Source organism: Pangasianodon hypophthalmus, chromosome 14 (assembly GCF_027358585.1).
Source record: "Pangasianodon hypophthalmus isolate fPanHyp1 chromosome 14, fPanHyp1.pri, whole genome shotgun sequence".
In the NCBI taxonomy this organism is placed as follows: domain Eukaryota; kingdom Metazoa; phylum Chordata; class Actinopteri; order Siluriformes; family Pangasiidae; genus Pangasianodon; species Pangasianodon hypophthalmus.
Genome location: NC_069723.1, coordinates 22,901,166 through 22,919,336, shown reverse-complemented (window position 1 = coordinate 22,919,336; position 18,171 = coordinate 22,901,166). Strand labels below are relative to the sequence as shown.

General features: G+C 37.5%; 1 protein-coding gene across 10 annotated transcripts in view; it reads right to left on the bottom strand.

Moving 5' to 3' along the window:
• robo2 (roundabout, axon guidance receptor, homolog 2 (Drosophila)) overlaps positions 1-18,171 on the bottom strand; it is a 495,378-nt gene that overhangs the window by 66,478 nt on the left and 410,729 nt on the right. For all 10 annotated transcript variants that reach the window (XM_053239624.1, XM_034310667.2, XM_053239623.1 and 7 more), the window contains 4 exons: positions 17,469-17,589; positions 17,182-17,320; positions 7,220-7,356; positions 360-484 (listed from right to left, as the gene is read on the bottom strand). In XM_053239624.1, coding sequence (XP_053095599.1) covers positions 360-484; positions 7,220-7,356; positions 17,182-17,320; positions 17,469-17,589 — 522 coding nt within the window. The remainder of the gene's footprint in view (positions 1-359; positions 485-7,219; positions 7,357-17,181; positions 17,321-17,468; positions 17,590-18,171) is intronic.

Sequence of the window (18,171 nt, the reverse complement as noted above, 5' to 3'; positions counted from 1 at the left end):
TATCAAGTGTGAGTGAATGGGTTCTTTCTGCAGTAATTACTTAATTACTTCATGTCTTATTTAAGTCATGAACATGTGTACATGCAGATTGATAGAGGAATATTCTACAATTTACAGTATTTATTCAGAGAAACTATTAAAACAGCAAGAAAAATTGCAAAGCCAACATTATGATCTGTTTGATAATGAGCATACAGGGAGAATCTCCTTATTGGTAAATATCAGTAATTATCACATATCAGTTGTGAGTTTCTCCCCACGGGTGACTATGAGCCATTTTTAAGTACATTAATAAGCATAGCTATATATAAATATGGCAAATGAGCAGGTCTGGATGAATACTGCATAGTTTAACTTACCTGGCTGCCTTCTTTCTGCCAGAACACTGCAGGCTGAGGGTTCCCCTTGGTCTCACATGGGAACGTTGCCGTGCGGCCCTGAGCCACAATCTGGTCCCGTGGTCGGATCACAAACTGTGGTGGTGCTGGATCAGAAAATCAGAAACAGCATGGTTAGGAAGCTAAAGAGAACACCACACATCCAGAGATTTCATGCAACAGCGTTTTTCTGGTTAAGGGACTGGGATGTCGCAACTACGAGAAGCCATTCATCCAGGAAGGGAAGGAGGCGGAGTCAGGATGAATGACGGACAGTGTCCGAGCATTACGCCAGTGAGGGTTAGTCATTACACTTGCTGAACTTCATGCCTCGACTGATTTGGTGCATGAAAACTGTGTGTTATGTATCAGTTCTTCCCTTCAGATAATTATTGCAACAAACTATTTATCATAATCATAGAAGGAAACCTTTCGTTGGCAATGGCCTCTACAGATACCTGTGAAGGTCTATTACATAAAATTCTTTCTTGCAAACACACATCACACATAAGACACATTATTTCAAAATGTTTATTTAATTTTAATTTTATTTTGTCAGTTCACGTTAGCACTTAAGACTAGTGGCATAGACTCTGAACAGATGAGATGTCTGTTTTGGTCATGACATGGAGAATAAATGCATACTTTTTTGTCCAATTGTCTTGAATTGGACAGAACAAATTGTCTTTTATCTGCTTTTTTTTTTCTTTTGAAAAAATCAAGGATTTCATTTCACTAATCATACCAGAGAGGCTAAATAAAAACATATGGCAACAAATACTTTTGGCCACAACAGAGGATCTGCTACAGAACCCACAATGGTTCATGTTTGAAAAACACAGACAGATTTTTGTCATTATGTTGAGCGGTTCTGCTACTGTAGTACTCTGCAGTTCGATCTGCAGAAATACTTTGCTGTCCACCAACTGAAGACCCCTGCTTTAGGTCCTCGCTAAAGGTACCATATGTACAAATGAGGATGTCATCCTCAAGCCTCAAATGTTTGTACTCTATACATTTTAGTACTTTTTTGCTAAGGGTATTATCTAAAGCCCTATTTGGATTGGACTATTAGAAATAACTGCAGGTATAATATACATATATACTGTCTGAATTAACATGTTGGTAATGATTGCTGTGGGAAAAGAGATTTTGCACTTTTTCTTCCATATAAAGACACTCCAGGATGCGCTCGCTCTTTTCAATCATCTCCCACTGAAATTAAAGCTTAAAATGCAGAGCAAATAAAATATTTATGGTGTTTAATAGGATGTTTAATATAAAAAGTTTGTATTAAAATAAGGTGTGTTTTGTATGCGAGACATTTTCAGAGATTTAGAGATTTTCAGAGATCGCTCATACTGCGCAAATTGATCAGAATTACTACAGACCGGAAACATTATTTAAACAGTTTAAATTTTAAAGTTTAAATGTATTTTTTAAAATCGTAACCTATTCAAACAGTACTTAAATCAACGCTTTCTTCCGTGGATTAACTCTGATTTTCCCCGTAAGACATTTTACACCTGGAGACTTCTTTTGATTAAATTTATCAACAGGGGTTAAAAATACAAGCCAAGGTCTCCATTCTTTATATCCTTTAGCAGCAAAAAACCCACCACTCCTCCAGAGCAAACTCTAACGAACCAATTAGACCCTTCATCCCCTTCTCAAGCCTCTGCTAACATCAACCTTATAGCACCATCACGATTCATTGGTAGTCCTCCAGACTTCCCCTCAGACTCACTTTCTGTGCAAAGCACCACAGATGTCACGCTAATGAGAAGGTCAAGGTGTCAAAGAAGCTTGCTTTTCCCCCATTTCTCTTCAAAGGCAGGAAACGGCAGCGGGAGTTATTGTGGAGATAAAGTATTATCGCCTGGCTGTCATACTCCCTGGAAGATCTGTGGTGTGTTGGCTTCAAACGTTCCCAACATGAATTAGAGTTTAACTGCCACTATGAAACATGCTTTTTGGCCTCCTCTCCGAATCAAACAGAAATAATTCAGAAACAAAAAAAACCCTATGCAAGATAAGATATTTCAGTTAAAAAAATGACTTGTTTGTAATATTTTTGTCATTTATGTCCTTCTGTTGATGCTGAAAATGAATGCGTGTAGGTGAGAGACCATCCAATCCACCTTAACAGATGGAGCAGCAATTACTTGTGGGCTAGAGTTACCCAAAGCTACGATACCTCCCACAATGAACAGCATGGAGCCTGACAGAGAGCAACACCGCTACTCCATCTTCATTTCTAAAGGAGCCTTTTCACCGTTGTCACAGCTGCTAACAAACAAAGGAGGCAGTGTTTGATAATGTAGAGCTGATTTTCCCTTTGCGAACTTCTACTTTTCTTGGTTGATACATTTTCGCACCGCACATAATTAAACGAAAACAAAGAAAAATTGGGTGAGCGCAGTGTAGGGCTGAACAAGTCCTCGTAAAACTCTTTCAATCATTTGTCAGAATTATAACGATGAAAAAAAAAAAAAACGGTGAAAACTCAATTGAGCGTAGAAATCACAAAAATTCATCCGAGCATGGATAGCACAGAGACCACGCTAAACAAATGATTAGATAATTATGTAAATAACGAGTTTAAAACATTTTGTGAATCACATCCTGCATCTCCAGAACACATTTTTACACGTAGGGAGCACCACAGCTTGGTTGCTTTTGCTCAGTTTAGCAGCTCACGTCTATAAAAAAAAAAAAAAAGCTGCAAACCAAACCACACGGCATGTCTGATTCACTTCCTGCATGTGAGTCGATTCAGATTCGAATCACTTTCTCACTGCAGTTGAGTTCACTTGGAAGCAAACCAAGACCACCTCGATCAGGCGCCCTCGGAGCCAATTGTGATTGTTGCGTTCTGCCTGAAAAACTGCACTGAGTGTGAGAACACATCCTGCATCTCCAGTTCAAAAGGACTAAATGCTACATACATGAAAGTCTAACCAACTGGAAAAGATTACACCTGGCAGAAGATTAAAAAGGGCCAAATCTGACCCAAAAAGCACTTCTGTGAGTTCGGGTCAATGACAAGTCACACTTTGGCTGGTTTTCCGTCCACTGAGCAGGAAGTGACTTGAACACTGGGTTAGATTTCTTGGCTCTGTTTCTGAAAGAGCATTCACACTCATTAATAACTGGAGTCTTCTTGTGCCCTGAAAGGAGAGTTTCTGTTCAAGTCCCTATATTATATTCCATGACAGGCCACACCTGCACAACATATCTGACTGTTTTAAGCATACAGAGCTACAGGGTGGGAAATAACAAATAAATCATGCTATACCTGAGATTAAGAGATCTTATCAACAGTCTGCAACATCCAATTTTATCACTAAACCAAAAGCCGAAGAATGTTTTCCCATTGAGTTTTATTAAACAAGAACTGCCCAAAAATAGAAACCAATACAATGTGAAGTTTTAGTTAAGATTCGTTTTCAACAAAATAGACAAATGTGGCTCATTATTTTGGCACTTAATGACACCAGGGTTCAAGTTCAACCTGGAAGACCTGCTTGGATAACGTGATCTGCTGTTTGTTCAACCAGTTTATTTCAAAATGACTCACATTTTCTTTTAATTTCATCTACAACTATCAAAATGAAAAATGCACACCATAATACATTTATGATAATATTAGTTTCAATCAAATGTTAATGAAATTCACAAAAATGAAAATAACGTCTGTAAACAACACACTAACAAGCTAAGAAAATGAAATTATTTCTGTTCATTTATGTTACATTTGTGCCAAATAATGACAAATTATTGATTGTGCGTGTTGACATTTCCTACGGGAAAACACACTTGGGGCAGAGTTACTCTTATCACCCTGAAGTTGATTATTTTCCTATAACAGCACATCCTGAAGTGCTTTAATCCTCTTACACCACAGCAATTCGCAAACGATTACATTTTTAAGTTCGTAACAAACTTATCTTACTTTTTATCCATTTATAGTTACTTTCCATGTGGTGAAACATCTGCAAAAACAAGTTACTTCCTGTTCTCACTTACGTTATAGCAGCTATAACCAGCCGTTCCCTCACCAGCAACTCTTTTTTTGCGACTCTTTTTCTTTCTCTCGAAGTTAATAAGACAAAAACCCACAGCTTGTCATGTTACCGAGAAACTGTAGAAAGTGTAAACTCACCATATCAATGATTACCCACGTTTTTAATCTGTTTATTATTTAGAGAAGCGTCCGCCGTACAAGTCTGTGTGAATGAGCTGCTACTATATTACTATGTTATATATGTTACTATATTATTATACTATATTAGAACGAACGCACTACTATAAACCTGTGATTTTGCAGCTGCACTGCTGTCAGAGCTGCTGTTATGGGAAATTATACAACACCTTCTGACCAATCAGAATCCAGAATTCAACAGTGCGGTAGAATAAGAGAAAAGAAACATTTAATCAAATAAAACTAACTATTTCCGTTAACTGGTTAGTAGTTCATAAGCAGGTTAGTAAGTTAAGGAGAAACCTGAAGTGTTAGCTTTGGGGTTACTTTGTGAGGAAGGGGAAGAAAATAGAGGACATTCATGCAATGGAATACTCATACAATGGGTACTTACCCACAGGGCGAGCTGGAGACACGACAATGGTGGAGTGACGAAAAAGATAACATCAATAAAGACAGACAAAACAACAAGGAACAAAATAAGAAAGAGAATGGAAGGAGAAAACATAAATAAAATATCCAAGTTAGAATGAACAATGAACATGTAGTGTTGGGAAACACAACTGCAGCAGGTCTCGATAGCAAGGAATGTGGACGAGGTCTTTTCCCAAAACTCTGTCTACGTGAGTTCTTTTAGTTTCATGAAGAAATCAATGAAATCAACCCTGGCTCTAGCGCCTTCTGGTGGTGGGATCAGGCACTACAGATGATGATTTTAGGGTTCTTGTGGAGGTGAGAAAGTCAAATAATGTTCTTCATCTCACTGCCAGACATTCTCCTCACATCATCTCATTATAGCATGAGGTGAAAGTCTGACACTCTTCACAGCCGTGCTATCGGAGCTACGCGACTGGCATTAATAACATACACACACACACAGTTTTCAGAAAGGAAATGGCAAAACATGTACATCACTGACAGAGAGACAGTGAGGAACTGAGACGAGGAGGAGGAGGAGGAGGAGGAGGAGGAGGACGAGAGGCTGACGGAGAGACCCAGGTTCATGTTTAATGCAGAAGTAAAGCTGAGAGAGCTGGAGTTCAGGCTCTCGATTTGCCGAATACACCCCCTTCTCTTTCTCCTCCAAGAGTTTAGCTCCACTGAGCACATCAAACTGCATCTAAATCCTCGATTAAAACGCCTGAAAATTGAAGGCGACCCCACACACCCTCCTATTCCGGAGTCTTCCAGACCCCCTGCGCAGCTTTAAAGCTCTCCATGGAGCACCTAGGCAATTTGATTTAATGGGACGAGAAAGCAGGAGAGAGAGGGAGGTAAAGGGAAACGATTACGGCAAAATGTTTTTATTAACCTCGCCCAGCCCGGCCGTGCATCATGGGGTCGGTCTGCACCAGTAAACTGTGAAATGGCTTTGCTGGTTCTGGCCACGGTGGAGTCATGGAGACATTGTGTTTGTGTGTTTGTGCCGGTGTAGTTGGACGACAGGGGAAAAGTCAGCTGGCCTCTCTATTCCAGCGGTATAAATAATAAAAAAAAAAAAGAATCACAGACAGTCTGAGTTCCTCACAAAATTCCTGCTATCACTTTCACGGGGTTCATTTATGGATGTGTCAAAGATATGTAAGTGCTTGGTGATCTCACTGAGGGGGTGTTCCAACCATTTCATGTGTTTTAGTGAAGGTAAGGGCAAATCGTTTCACTTTACAGTTTGGTCCACATCTCTTATCATATTTCTCAACCAGTTTTATATCAATATTTAACCTAATTTCTGAGTATAATATTTTGACACAAAAATAGACCTTACTATCTATCAGTGAATATTGCTAACATAATCATTTAAATATAAAAAAGTGTCATACATTAAAAAAAATGTAGCAAACAGATTATCTTGATATTTCTTACTTAAAAAATAATTTTCAAAAAGCTAAAACGAATAGTTAAAAAGTTTGTCTCAGTATTTTTTGTCATACACATCATACATATAAACAGATTCATTATTTTTCACCGTAAATGTTATCTTTAGCCACGGTACATTTAATTATTTATGTTTTTTTTTTTGTCAAATGCTACAATATTTACATGAAATATCAGGTCTATCCATCACCACCAAGCTGTACTTTTTATCCGGCCAAATCTGCTACAATTTCCTTGTATGGTCATTATTTCCTGTTCTTGTTTACACCTCCCTTCTTGTGACTGTTTGCTTTCCTTATCTTACATGTATTTATTTATTTATGTATTTTGTATATATTTGTAATCACGTAAACAGGCCGTTCATGTTTTGTTTTGCCAAATGCTAAAATATTTACCTGAAATATCAAATCTATGTTTTTGCTGCTAACACTGCTAGAGTTGGCACGCTTTCCTTATATGGTCATAGCTTCCTGTTCTTGTTTTCTCTTCCCCTCTGGTGATTGGCTGCTCTCCCTATTTTCGCTCTTTGTCTTACTTCTCGCTGTGATTTCTTGTTGTGCAAAAATGTGTACAAATGTGAATAAATGAAGGTTGAACACTGACCTTAAACTTTGTGTCTTGTTTCATACGACTTTCCCTAGTTCCCTTTTTCTCCGTATATACATTTAATTTTGCTCATTTCTCATGAATTTGGATTAAGGATATCAGAGTGTCTTGTTTATTACTGTCTATTTTTCCTCAGACCCTTTAAAAGCTGACTCACCTCTCACTGTGAGAGTCCCTGAGGCCTCCGTTTTACCCACACGGTTCTCCGCGACGCAGGTGAAGGTTCCTTCATCAGTCGCTGATGCCTTCTTTATCCGCAACACATACTCCTCCTTATCAAACCTGATATCATACCTGCAACACACACAGAGGGCAAACCGACCTTTAAACCATGTCCATGTTTCTTTTATTATTGTTGTTGTTATTATTATTGTTATTATTATTAGTTTTTTTTTTAATTGTAATCAGTAGTTTGGCAATTTCACAACAGGAACCTTTTCAGGAACCATGATGCAGCTCTATTCCTTTATTCAACTTTACTTTCTTGCCCCACCCCCTTGGAGTTCCAGGCAGAGAGATTTTCCAATTTTCCAGTCAATCCATGTGACTGGGATAAAAAATGTAAGTGGGTTGTTAATTCTATGGAGATTTTAACCAAATTTAACCAATGTTCAGCATAGCAGGCTCCACCCATGTACTTCCTGGTTCAGCATATGTACTTTTTTGTGTACAAAGGCAGAGCTTGATTGGTCCAGTTCAAGCTCCACTGTATGAACAACCATCTTATCTGATGTTACATTTTTACGGCACTTGGCAGACATCCTTATCCAGAACGACTTAGATTTATCTCATTTATACAACCGAGCAGTTGAAGGTTAAGGGCCTTGCTCAAGGGCCCAGCAGTGGCAGTGCTGGAGTTTGAGCTTGTAACCTTCTGGTCAGTGGTCCAATGTCTTAACCACTGAGCAACCACTGCCCTGTTAAGCTAGCAAACAATGTATAGAAGTGTATTTTTTACATTCTTGAAATGGACTGGAGTCCCACTCCGGGTGTATTCCCGTCTTGCGCCCAGTGTTCCCGGGATAGGCTTCGGATCTGCTGCAACACTGAGCAGGATAAAACCCTTACTGAAAATGAACGGACCTAGGAGCATTCTAGGCTTAAAGAATGAACTAACGAATCCTGACCCCGCCCCTAACCCTATCCTTTATAACTTTTCATATGATTTGAGTTGTGGGAAACTTTATAAATGTTGGTTATATTGTAGTTGTGGCTTCATGCAATAAACAAACGTCTGTAGTTTTGCTTTTAAAATGTTCATGCTCAGAAGTACTATTTGTTCAGAAAAGGTGGATGTTTAAAAGGCCACAAAGCATCATTACAGAAGTCCTGCTTTAATTTAATATTGTAACTCAGAATTTAACTACGAGAAACAACAACAACAAAAAAACCCCTCCTACTCCAGATTCCTACTCAGAGTTACTCGAGTCAGGAAGCTGTCCTCAACCCCGAGTCAACACATCATGTCAATATGGCCGCTCACACCATCAACAGTAAATAAAACATCACTTCACTCCTTTAAGAGAGTGTGTAGTAGTGTTTACTTCAGATGAATCCACACAGACAGATTAGTTGTTTAAATCTATAAGCTGTACAGCTTGCTGTTTTGAGAAAGTAAAGCATGAAAGTTCTTTTATGAAATAATTATATGCAGGATTTTTATGTCCAACTACATCTGACTGTTGTGAACACTGAGAGTTTTTTTTGTCAAGACAAGACAAGACAAAACATCCACGCTGATGTGTGGAATCACAAAAGGGTTAACACATGAACAGAAAAAAGTGTTCAAACAGCACTGTGGGCTTTTTCTTTTCTTTTCTTTTTTTAACTCACAACATAAGATGGTGGATCAATTATTCAGCAGTGACACACTACAGAGACGAGGAGAAGGCTTTCAGCTAAAACCTGATGCTTTCAATATTTATGAAGCATCTGCTCTGTGGTGTGTGTGTGTGTGTGTGTGTGTGTGTGTGTGTACGTGCAATGATGAGGTACCCAAGATAGTCTTAATATCCCTGACGAAACAAGATACAAGCTTGATTTCTGCACACAAGTAAATACATTTATGTTTTAAAATTCCAGGAAAACTAAAACAGAGAGAAAAGGAAGCGATTACGAGAGATGGAGCAGGTGAAGTCCAGCTTCATAATAGTGACAACACTGTGACCTGAACCCTGGTTTGTGTGTGTGTGTGTGTGTGTGTGTATGCGTGTGGGACGAAAGTGTGCTTGAAAAGTTGACAGGTCTTGTATGTTGCCCTCCTACATTGCAGGAGAAAATAATTGGCATCTTGTGTGTGTATGCATGTGTATGTGTGTGTGTGTGTGTGTGTGTGTGTGTGTGAAGCTAGTCTGACAGCTAGACAACAAACTGCCTGCAGTCTGTCATTCAAAATCCCGTCTAACACCCAGTAAAATGCTGAGGGAAAGCTCAGTGTTCAATACTCAGTGTAGAGCGCTAGTCTAGTAAAGTCCAGCAAAAAAAAAAAAAAAAAAAAAGAAAGAAAGAAAGAAAAACAAAAGTTTACAATGCAGCCTGCTTTAGAAATAAAGTAAAACCTCCCGCTGCTTTATTTCACACTTTATAAACACAAACAACAACATATGCCAGAACAACAATGAAACAACCACTGCGAGGCGATCAGCCGTTTCCTCCTCATAAATCACTTCGCTGTAATTTGCCTCCGTCAGCTCAAACTGTTTTTACAGGACTCACTCGAGGCAGTGTTAGCAAATTTAAAGAGACTTAGGAGACTGCGGGGCTGAAGTGTTAAAAGTCTAATTAGGCTTTGAATAAGAACGACGTGCTCTTACTGAGAGGAAATGCAGCACTGACGGAGAAGACAACAGTGTTTACTAACTACGGTTTTCATCTGCGGCTCTCCTTTTTAAATTAAATAACGCGTAAGTAGTTGATAAACACTAAATCGTTTTATTTTCTTAAGATTCTCATTATAACAGCAGGACCCAAAAAGTTTTACTCCTCTTATACTACAGCAATCTGACTTCACGTTTCTTATTTATTAAAGAATAACACGTCGTTCTTTTTATCCGTGGACCATCTGTAAAAAAAAAAAAAAAAAAAAAGTTCTCACGTAGCAGCTGTAAACAGTCGTTCCCTCACCAGCCTCTCTTTTTCTCTCTCTCTCTCTCTCTCTCTCTCTTGAAGTTATTAAGACAAAAAAACTCAGCTTGTCATGTTACTGTAAAACCACAAAGCGTAAACTCTTCTGTAACTTGAAGTCACAGCTTTACTTCTGACTGTTAAGAAACGCTGACACTGGAGACTCCTTCCCTTACAGAAAGCTTCACCATATCAACAGTTACAGAGCTTTTAAGTTAATTTACGTAGACCAATCAGGTTGCAGGTTGGGGGACAAGCAAGAAAAACAAACATGGAGGATAAATAGGTCTTGTTAAAGCGAATATATGCAGAATTATGAGTTATAATGAATGAATTATGACTAGTTGAATGGAAAATATTTCTAACAACAGCGCGTATATGTTTGGGATGTCCACCAGTACGTGACATGACGTTCCACTTCATAAAGTCTTGCATACAGTCGCGTCAAACAAGCAGCTCAACCTCTCTTGATTTTCTGCCTCCGAAGCTACAGAGAAGACAAACAACCTCCTCGCCAGAGTTACACCAATCTGCATTTCATCTGCATTACTGACAACAATAAAGCTAATCTAGACAGCAAGCTAGGCTAGTTAGCTGATACTAGCTAGGACTTCTATTAACATTGTTACTGTTGTTGTTACAGCACTTTTTATGTGGAAAATTTTTTAAATTAAATATATATATATTTTAAAATCATCAAAAGTGAAAGTTTCCTTGTGGTGTCTTTCCAATGATTTCCTTCTCTTTTTAGGATTTTTTTTGGAAATACGTTTATTTTATAAAAAGTTTATTGTCATTCATTTTTATTAATTATGAGAATATGCGCTTTACTTTTTGCTCAGCACTACTTTTTAAGTTTTTTTTTCCCCAATGCTGGCAAACTGCCACAATCTCATTCCACATTTTCACCGGAGTCTTTTATGTGCCTACATTCCTTCACCAAGTCTGTTTCCTCATTTGACAGTAACTTTGAACAGCGTCCAAAACATTTAAAGCTCTCTTTCATGAAAAAAGAGCAGCTATATGAGGTTTGATTGTCACGGATTTCATGCTGTTAATGTAGAGGAAGAGCAGTGCAGCACATTTGTGCAAAGTTCTCTAACATAAAATAAACAGAGACGGATCGAGTGTCCTGACTGTCAGTGCTCGGGGCGAAATCGGAAATATGGAGAGCACTGATGACAGTGTAATGACAAGGGAAAACCCAGAGGAGCTGGTAAGCATATGCATGACCCTTTCTCTCACACACTCACATATAATACCCTCATGCATATACTTCATATATAGAGCTTTCCATTGTTATGAATTGCTGCTTCAACTTTCAAATATAGTTAGAAATGTCCTGAAAGTTTAGGAGTTAATGACAATATGAGCAGTAATTAATCAGCACAGTGCTCTGAGCCAGAGCTATTTAACATGTTAGTGTGTGTACACAATGATCCAAAGTATTGTGTAAGTACTTAGTGCTAAAATATGAAATATTGATCTCTTCTGACAAGAAAAGCATACAAAATGTACCTCATAGTTGGAATAACAAGCCAGTGAGTAGAAAAACACATCACAGTTGGAGAAGAGAATATCGATATTGTGATATATCACAGGTATAGTCCATATTTTATAATGTTTGCAAACTCTGGATCTCTCATTTATCAATCTTTTAGTAAAATTGTATGTTAAGGGTTATGTAAGATAAACTGAACTAAAAATTCGCTTCAGATTTACAAAAGTTTCATTGTTTTTCTTCAAACCCATGTATGCACATGGGTTCGGAATAAAAAAATCAGTGAAACCTTTGTAACACCAGTGAGCTGTAAATTACCAAGCGTGTTCATGGTACTTTTACATTTAGCCACGCCCAAAATACTCCAGGGAACTTAAAAAAAAAAAACAAAACAGAATGGCGACTAAATGGTGAAAGAGCGTCTCCTAAGTGTGGCATGTGCTAAATCTTCCACTAATGCAGCTCAGCCACTGCAGCGCATCAGCCACCATAGACACACACCAACTCCTCCTCCTTTTTATTACTTTTTTAATGTAATGGCTAATCTTATGTGTCTTAATTCATAGATTTGTTTTGCTTTCTTTCAGTCATTAATATAAAATGAAAGAATTTCACATAATTTTTTTTTAAATTCACGTGTGGAATTGAAATAACTAAGTGATTAAACTTGACAGTGTAATCCGTATATAAAATCTCAGGAGTTCATCAACAGTTATGTTGAACTCGATCAGTCGAGGGTCACATTAATGAGCGTTCTTACGTAAATTTACACACACTCAGGAGCGAAGCATGGAATACGTACGTTTTTCTGAACTATGTGCATTTGCGTGAGCAACATTTCTAGTGTAAACGATTTATGAATAAATTTAATCGTATCCAGCTTGGCCCTCTGCTTGGAAGATGCTGAATAGATGCTAAAATTCTGTGCTGAATCTTTCAAATGATATTGATATTATGCCATCATATTACTATTATACTGTTCTCTTTTTCTATCTATGCATTAGTTGCTCCAATATTTAAAATCTCTCCCACACGTTCTGGCCAGTGAAAGTCGCTCGCAGCGGTTAAAGCTGATCACGTGACCGAGGGAGCACTAATATCTGAGCAGCACACACTGGAGCCTGAGGCGTCTAAACTGAGCTTTATGGACCGCTAAAACCAACAGGGAGCTGATAAAAAAGAAGAGAATAATGTTTATAATGTCTGACTAAAGCGACAGAAAGGAAGAGGAAGAAAGAAAAGAATAATTTTTAAGCCGAGAGAAAAAGACAAGCTCAGAATCCCAGAGAGAAAGGCTCCAGAAGCTTTATGGGTCTTATCTCACACTGCCCAGGGGCTCTGTGAATGTGTGTGTGTGCGTGTGTGTGTGTGTTTGTGCCCTTTACCTCCCCCCCAATGCACTCATCTGGGGCTGATCGCTACCTCTGACCCTCCGCTTCATCAGCATTCAGCCACCTGACCTAACCTGACCAACCTCAGTGTGTGTGTGTGTGTGTGAGTGTGTGTGTGTGTGTGTGTGTGTGTGTGAGAGAGATGATGATGGCTGGCAGTGTTGTGCTGAGTCCCTGATTTCATTCACTGCTCAGTGAAAACCTAACCAACCTCACACTCCTTCCATTAATATCTCCATCCCGTGCTTGTACTAGTGTGTGTGTGTGTGTGTGTGTGTGTGTGTGTGTGTTTACATACACACTTGTGAGGATGCATCTATCTGTTTTTACTATTGCTTCTTAGTCTAATCTGTATTTAAAACCAGCCACATTTAATGGCTTATTGTTTTATATTATTGTAATACAACTATATAAATTTAAATATTCATTAAAAATGTATTCCTTTTAGTGTAAACATACATTATTTAATCAAATAACCACAATAAGTTCCAGTAGGTGTCTTATATTACCTTTTTACAGTTTTAATTAAATATTTTAATAGTACTGGCTGTTTAATTTAATAAATTAATGATGTTTTATATTGTTCTTTTCCTATATTATATCATATAATATTTTTAAATAGACAGTTATTAGACAATATGTTGTTTTTATGTATGAAAATACCACAGAAATGTAATTTCTCAGTTATTCGGCTATAATAATCTTCAATGCAATGTATACAGGTTTTTTTTTTTTAGATAGCATCCTACTACAAATTCTTTCAAATGCACCTTTTCTGAAAAGGTGAAGGAAAGAAATTCAAATGTTATTGTCCCAATCGTATGATGTGATCATCTGTAGCTCATCTTCCTGTTCAGTGGGACAGAAATTGAACTCTTTATCATCTTCTACTGCGCAATCTTCGACGCATTGTGTATGCAAAGACGCCTTTCTCCGCACCATCATCACACTGTAGCGCATACAATTCCCAGCCTTCTCCTGTTTACTGTCATTCACGTTTGTGCTGCATTGTAATGTTTGGTTTCTTTATGACTAACGTGATCACGTGTTATACGTTAATGAGCTATGCACAGTTACATGTGAATTATTAGAATTAGTTTTGACAGAAATGCATCTTTTCTTCTTTTTCTTCTTTTTGTCTATAATTGCATAACCTGAAGGTCGACCACTTTCCCTGGCTGTCTGTCAAACAGTGTGTCTTTTTGAAGTTAGACATTTAGATAAGCGCCGAGAGAGCGAGAGACATGAAAAAAAGAGAAAGAGAAAGAGAGATACAGAATGGCAGAATTAAAATCTCCAGCTTCAAGAAACTAAAAAAAACAGTAAAGAATAAAAACTTGTGCTGTCTCCACTGAGTCTCGCACTAATTATGAACAGCACAATAATGATTAATTGAATAATTTGATTTTCATTGTTTTCCTAAAACCTAATTAACTTCTACATGTGCTTTAGAGAAACAAGAAAGTGTGATGCCTTCATTAATGTCAGACATAAAAAATGTAGCATTCATTCAGAAATAATTACTCTGTGTGTCCAAGCTGATAACGAGAATTATTTCACAAAATAATAGAAAATAAAAGGTAAATAAACGCAATTTAAACACAATTTGCTGAAGGCACAGATATGATCATCATAATCTCGAATGATTTATTTGTGAAATTTAAGTGAAACATTTCTAAATTGATGGTTTAAGATTTCATGTTCTAATCTTAGTGGCGTAACGTTAGTCAATCAGCACACATTTCTTAAAACTGTTCTGCTAACCAGTGTGAAGGAATGTAGGAAAAGGGCTATAAATAAATCATTTTTTAATAGTTAATGTAACACCCGAACGATGTGTGTGTCCTAAGTGAAATTACATATTTATTTTTTCATCCCCTCCCCCAAACCCCCCTGCCCCCACAATCATTTACGCTCTGAGGTTACACACTATGTAGTGAGCATATATAGTGAATAGGAAGCCATTATGTATTTCATAACAGTTATTCAGTTATTTCAGAATTCAGTAGCCTCTATGATTTACTCAGTTATTAGTCAAACTAATAGGAAGGAATGTAGCAATGAGGGTGCAAAATGTAAATCTGGATGTTTAAGGTATAAATAAATAAATAAATAAATAAATAAATACTTAATAAAAAATTATAAATAAGTAATCACTGAGGTAAAGGTCAGCAACAAGAAAATATTGCTGTGGATAAATAAATAAAAGTGGTTCATAAACATTTATTTATTTACGTATTTATGCATTTATCACTAGATTGCAATGCTGTATCTAGTTTTTTTTTTTTTTCATGAAAGCGACATTTTTCTACCTCGTGTAGTTTGCACAATACACACGCATAGTATAGCGGTACTGCTAATGTTAATGTCTTAATGCTCTGTATGAGGCAGGAATTATTTAAAATGATACATTTAGAGGCTCATTAACCCTTTAAGCCATGAATAATGGATTTGTACTGTGTGTATTAGCTGCAGAAGGACTTTATTTAAAAAAAAAGCGAGCAGAATAAGCAGAGACAATAAAAACCAGCGAACAAAGATTTCTACACCCAACAGAAGTATAAGCAATGTTTTTTCTTCTATAAATCAGAAAGAAACAGTCTACACTCACAAAAGAAATGTATGAAATTCTCAAATTTGAAATGCAAACTTTCATGTAATATCACAGCTCTAATACACACGAAGGAAGTGTTTTGGGAAGCTGGAAGTCCAGGACACTTAAAGATGGCGAGATTCCTCACCAAAGCCACCAGATTTCCATGTGAATGAATCTGTTCTGACTCACACACACACAGGAGATAACATGCGATATCTTCACTTCCAGCTTCCCGAAACACTTCCTTTTCCACCTGCCTAATACACGAGCTCAATATAATCCACTCTCCTCTATTCACAACATGAACAAGGCAAGCGTGTGTGTGTAGATCAGCTTCTTATTAACGTAAGGACTTTATATCTGCTGGAGAGATCCTGTAGAGCAGTGACGGGTTTATGAGTACCTTAAAGGTGAGCTTAGTTTAAAGACACACCTAGTCTTTAGTTCTTTAGTTAAAAGTAGCCTGAGGGTTCAGGAAATACCAAACTCCTCTTAACCTGAGCCAAAAGCTCACCTGTGCTGCTCAGCTGCAGCTCTAAACACCTCTGTATGTAGACGTAAAGGTGTTGCAGCTCACCCGTGAAGCTCATCTGTCCTCTGCTTAGAGCTCAATATAACCGAGACGTGAAACAGGATGAGCAAATAACGCCAGTACAGAACATACCAAAGACTTCTACAGGAAACAGATGCAAGTTTAACTTTAAAAAATGAAACATATATCAGCTTTTAGCAGGTATGAGTGTCAGGATGAGTGTCAGGGCTGACCCTGGATCAGCACTGGATCAGATTTAATCCAATACACTGGTATATTTAATGTCATGAACATGTGACCCAACATGGATTAGTATTAGATCCATATCAGATCAGACCTGTAGCGCTCTGAGTCTCTCTCTGAAGTCAGGATCATATTGAAAATATAAAAAGTGCAATTAGAGCATCACTATTAAAAACAATATTTATGGAAAAAAACAAGGATGCAATGGAGACAACTAGACATCAGTAAATAATTAAACGTGGCACTGACCCGATACTCAAGGTGAGTACTGGGCAAATACGAGCAAAAGATAACTGTATTGGATATTTAATAAAATGATTTAATCTGATTAAATTAAAATGATCTGATCCTGTACCAAATGGAAAAGAATGGAAACTTTTTTTTTTGAACTGGAAATATTTAATTATAAGGAGACCTGATTGTATTTTTATTAGGATTGATGATTATTATATGTACACTTTATTATATTTACTATGTTTGCAGTGTAGATGATTTCCTGTGTAAAAGTGTTAAACTAATTACGAAAAGCTGTGGTTTTGTGTAAGTTGTATTTTTAGTGATGTGCTTCATTAAAAATAAAATAATAAATAATAAAAATAATAAAAAATATCAGACGGGTATCGATATTGGTTTCTGTATCAGTATCAGTATCAAAAAGAAAAAGTGGTATCATGCCATCTTTATAAATAACCAGAACTACTGAAAAGGACAGAGGTGTGTTTTATCGTGTCACCTTCCACGTGGAACGTCCACGTCGTCTTTCCTCCAGCGGACAGAGGGCTGAGGGTCTCCATGCACCTGACAACGAAACTCCACTGCCTCCTCCTCCAGAACCACCTGGTTTATCGGTCTCCGCTGGAACGTGGGCCGTTCTACACACACACACACACACACACACACACACACACACACACACATTGGTAAAGAGGAAAGGAATGGGAACCACTTTTCCGCATCTAAATACACCATGCAATAACATTAATGCATTTAAATTTGATTATATTTCTAAACAATGCTTACCGAAAACAGTGACCTGAGCTGTCTCACTGTCTCTTTCTCCCACCATGTTGGTTCCCACACACACGTACATGCCTGCGTCACTCTTTCGTGCGTTTGTGATCATCAGCTTGCCTCCTCGAATCTGCAGGAACAAACACGATGATCATGAAAGGCAAATGCAGATATAACACATTCACACCAGTGCTTGTGGACGTAGCTGATATGTTTTCTGAATTTCCGTGAGCACTGGTGCAGATCATAACCTCGCCACGAGCGGAATCATAAAAAGGGGTGGGGATAGAATGACCTGGTATCCAATCAAATCTGCTTCACTCCCTTTAAAAGCAGCATGTATCAGTGACAGTGGTAGTTTCATAATGACATATGATTAGATTTTTGGCAATCATGTGGAGTGTCCACTGTACGAATCCTTGTGAATGATCTGTTACTATAGAAATAATAGCCTATTAGATGGAGAGCAATAATAATAATAATAATAATAATAATAATAATAAAAACCTGTGATTTGCACTATTGTCAGAGCTGCTGTAATAGAAAGTTAATCAACACCTCTTGAAGAAAATTCAGAACACAACACCGCTGTGGCATAATGAGCTTTGTTACAGTCTATTAATTATATGATTTATATAATGATGTTAACACTTCAAAATAATTCTGAGCTGTATTTTAGTTAGTATTTGAGTGACATTAATAATGAAAAATT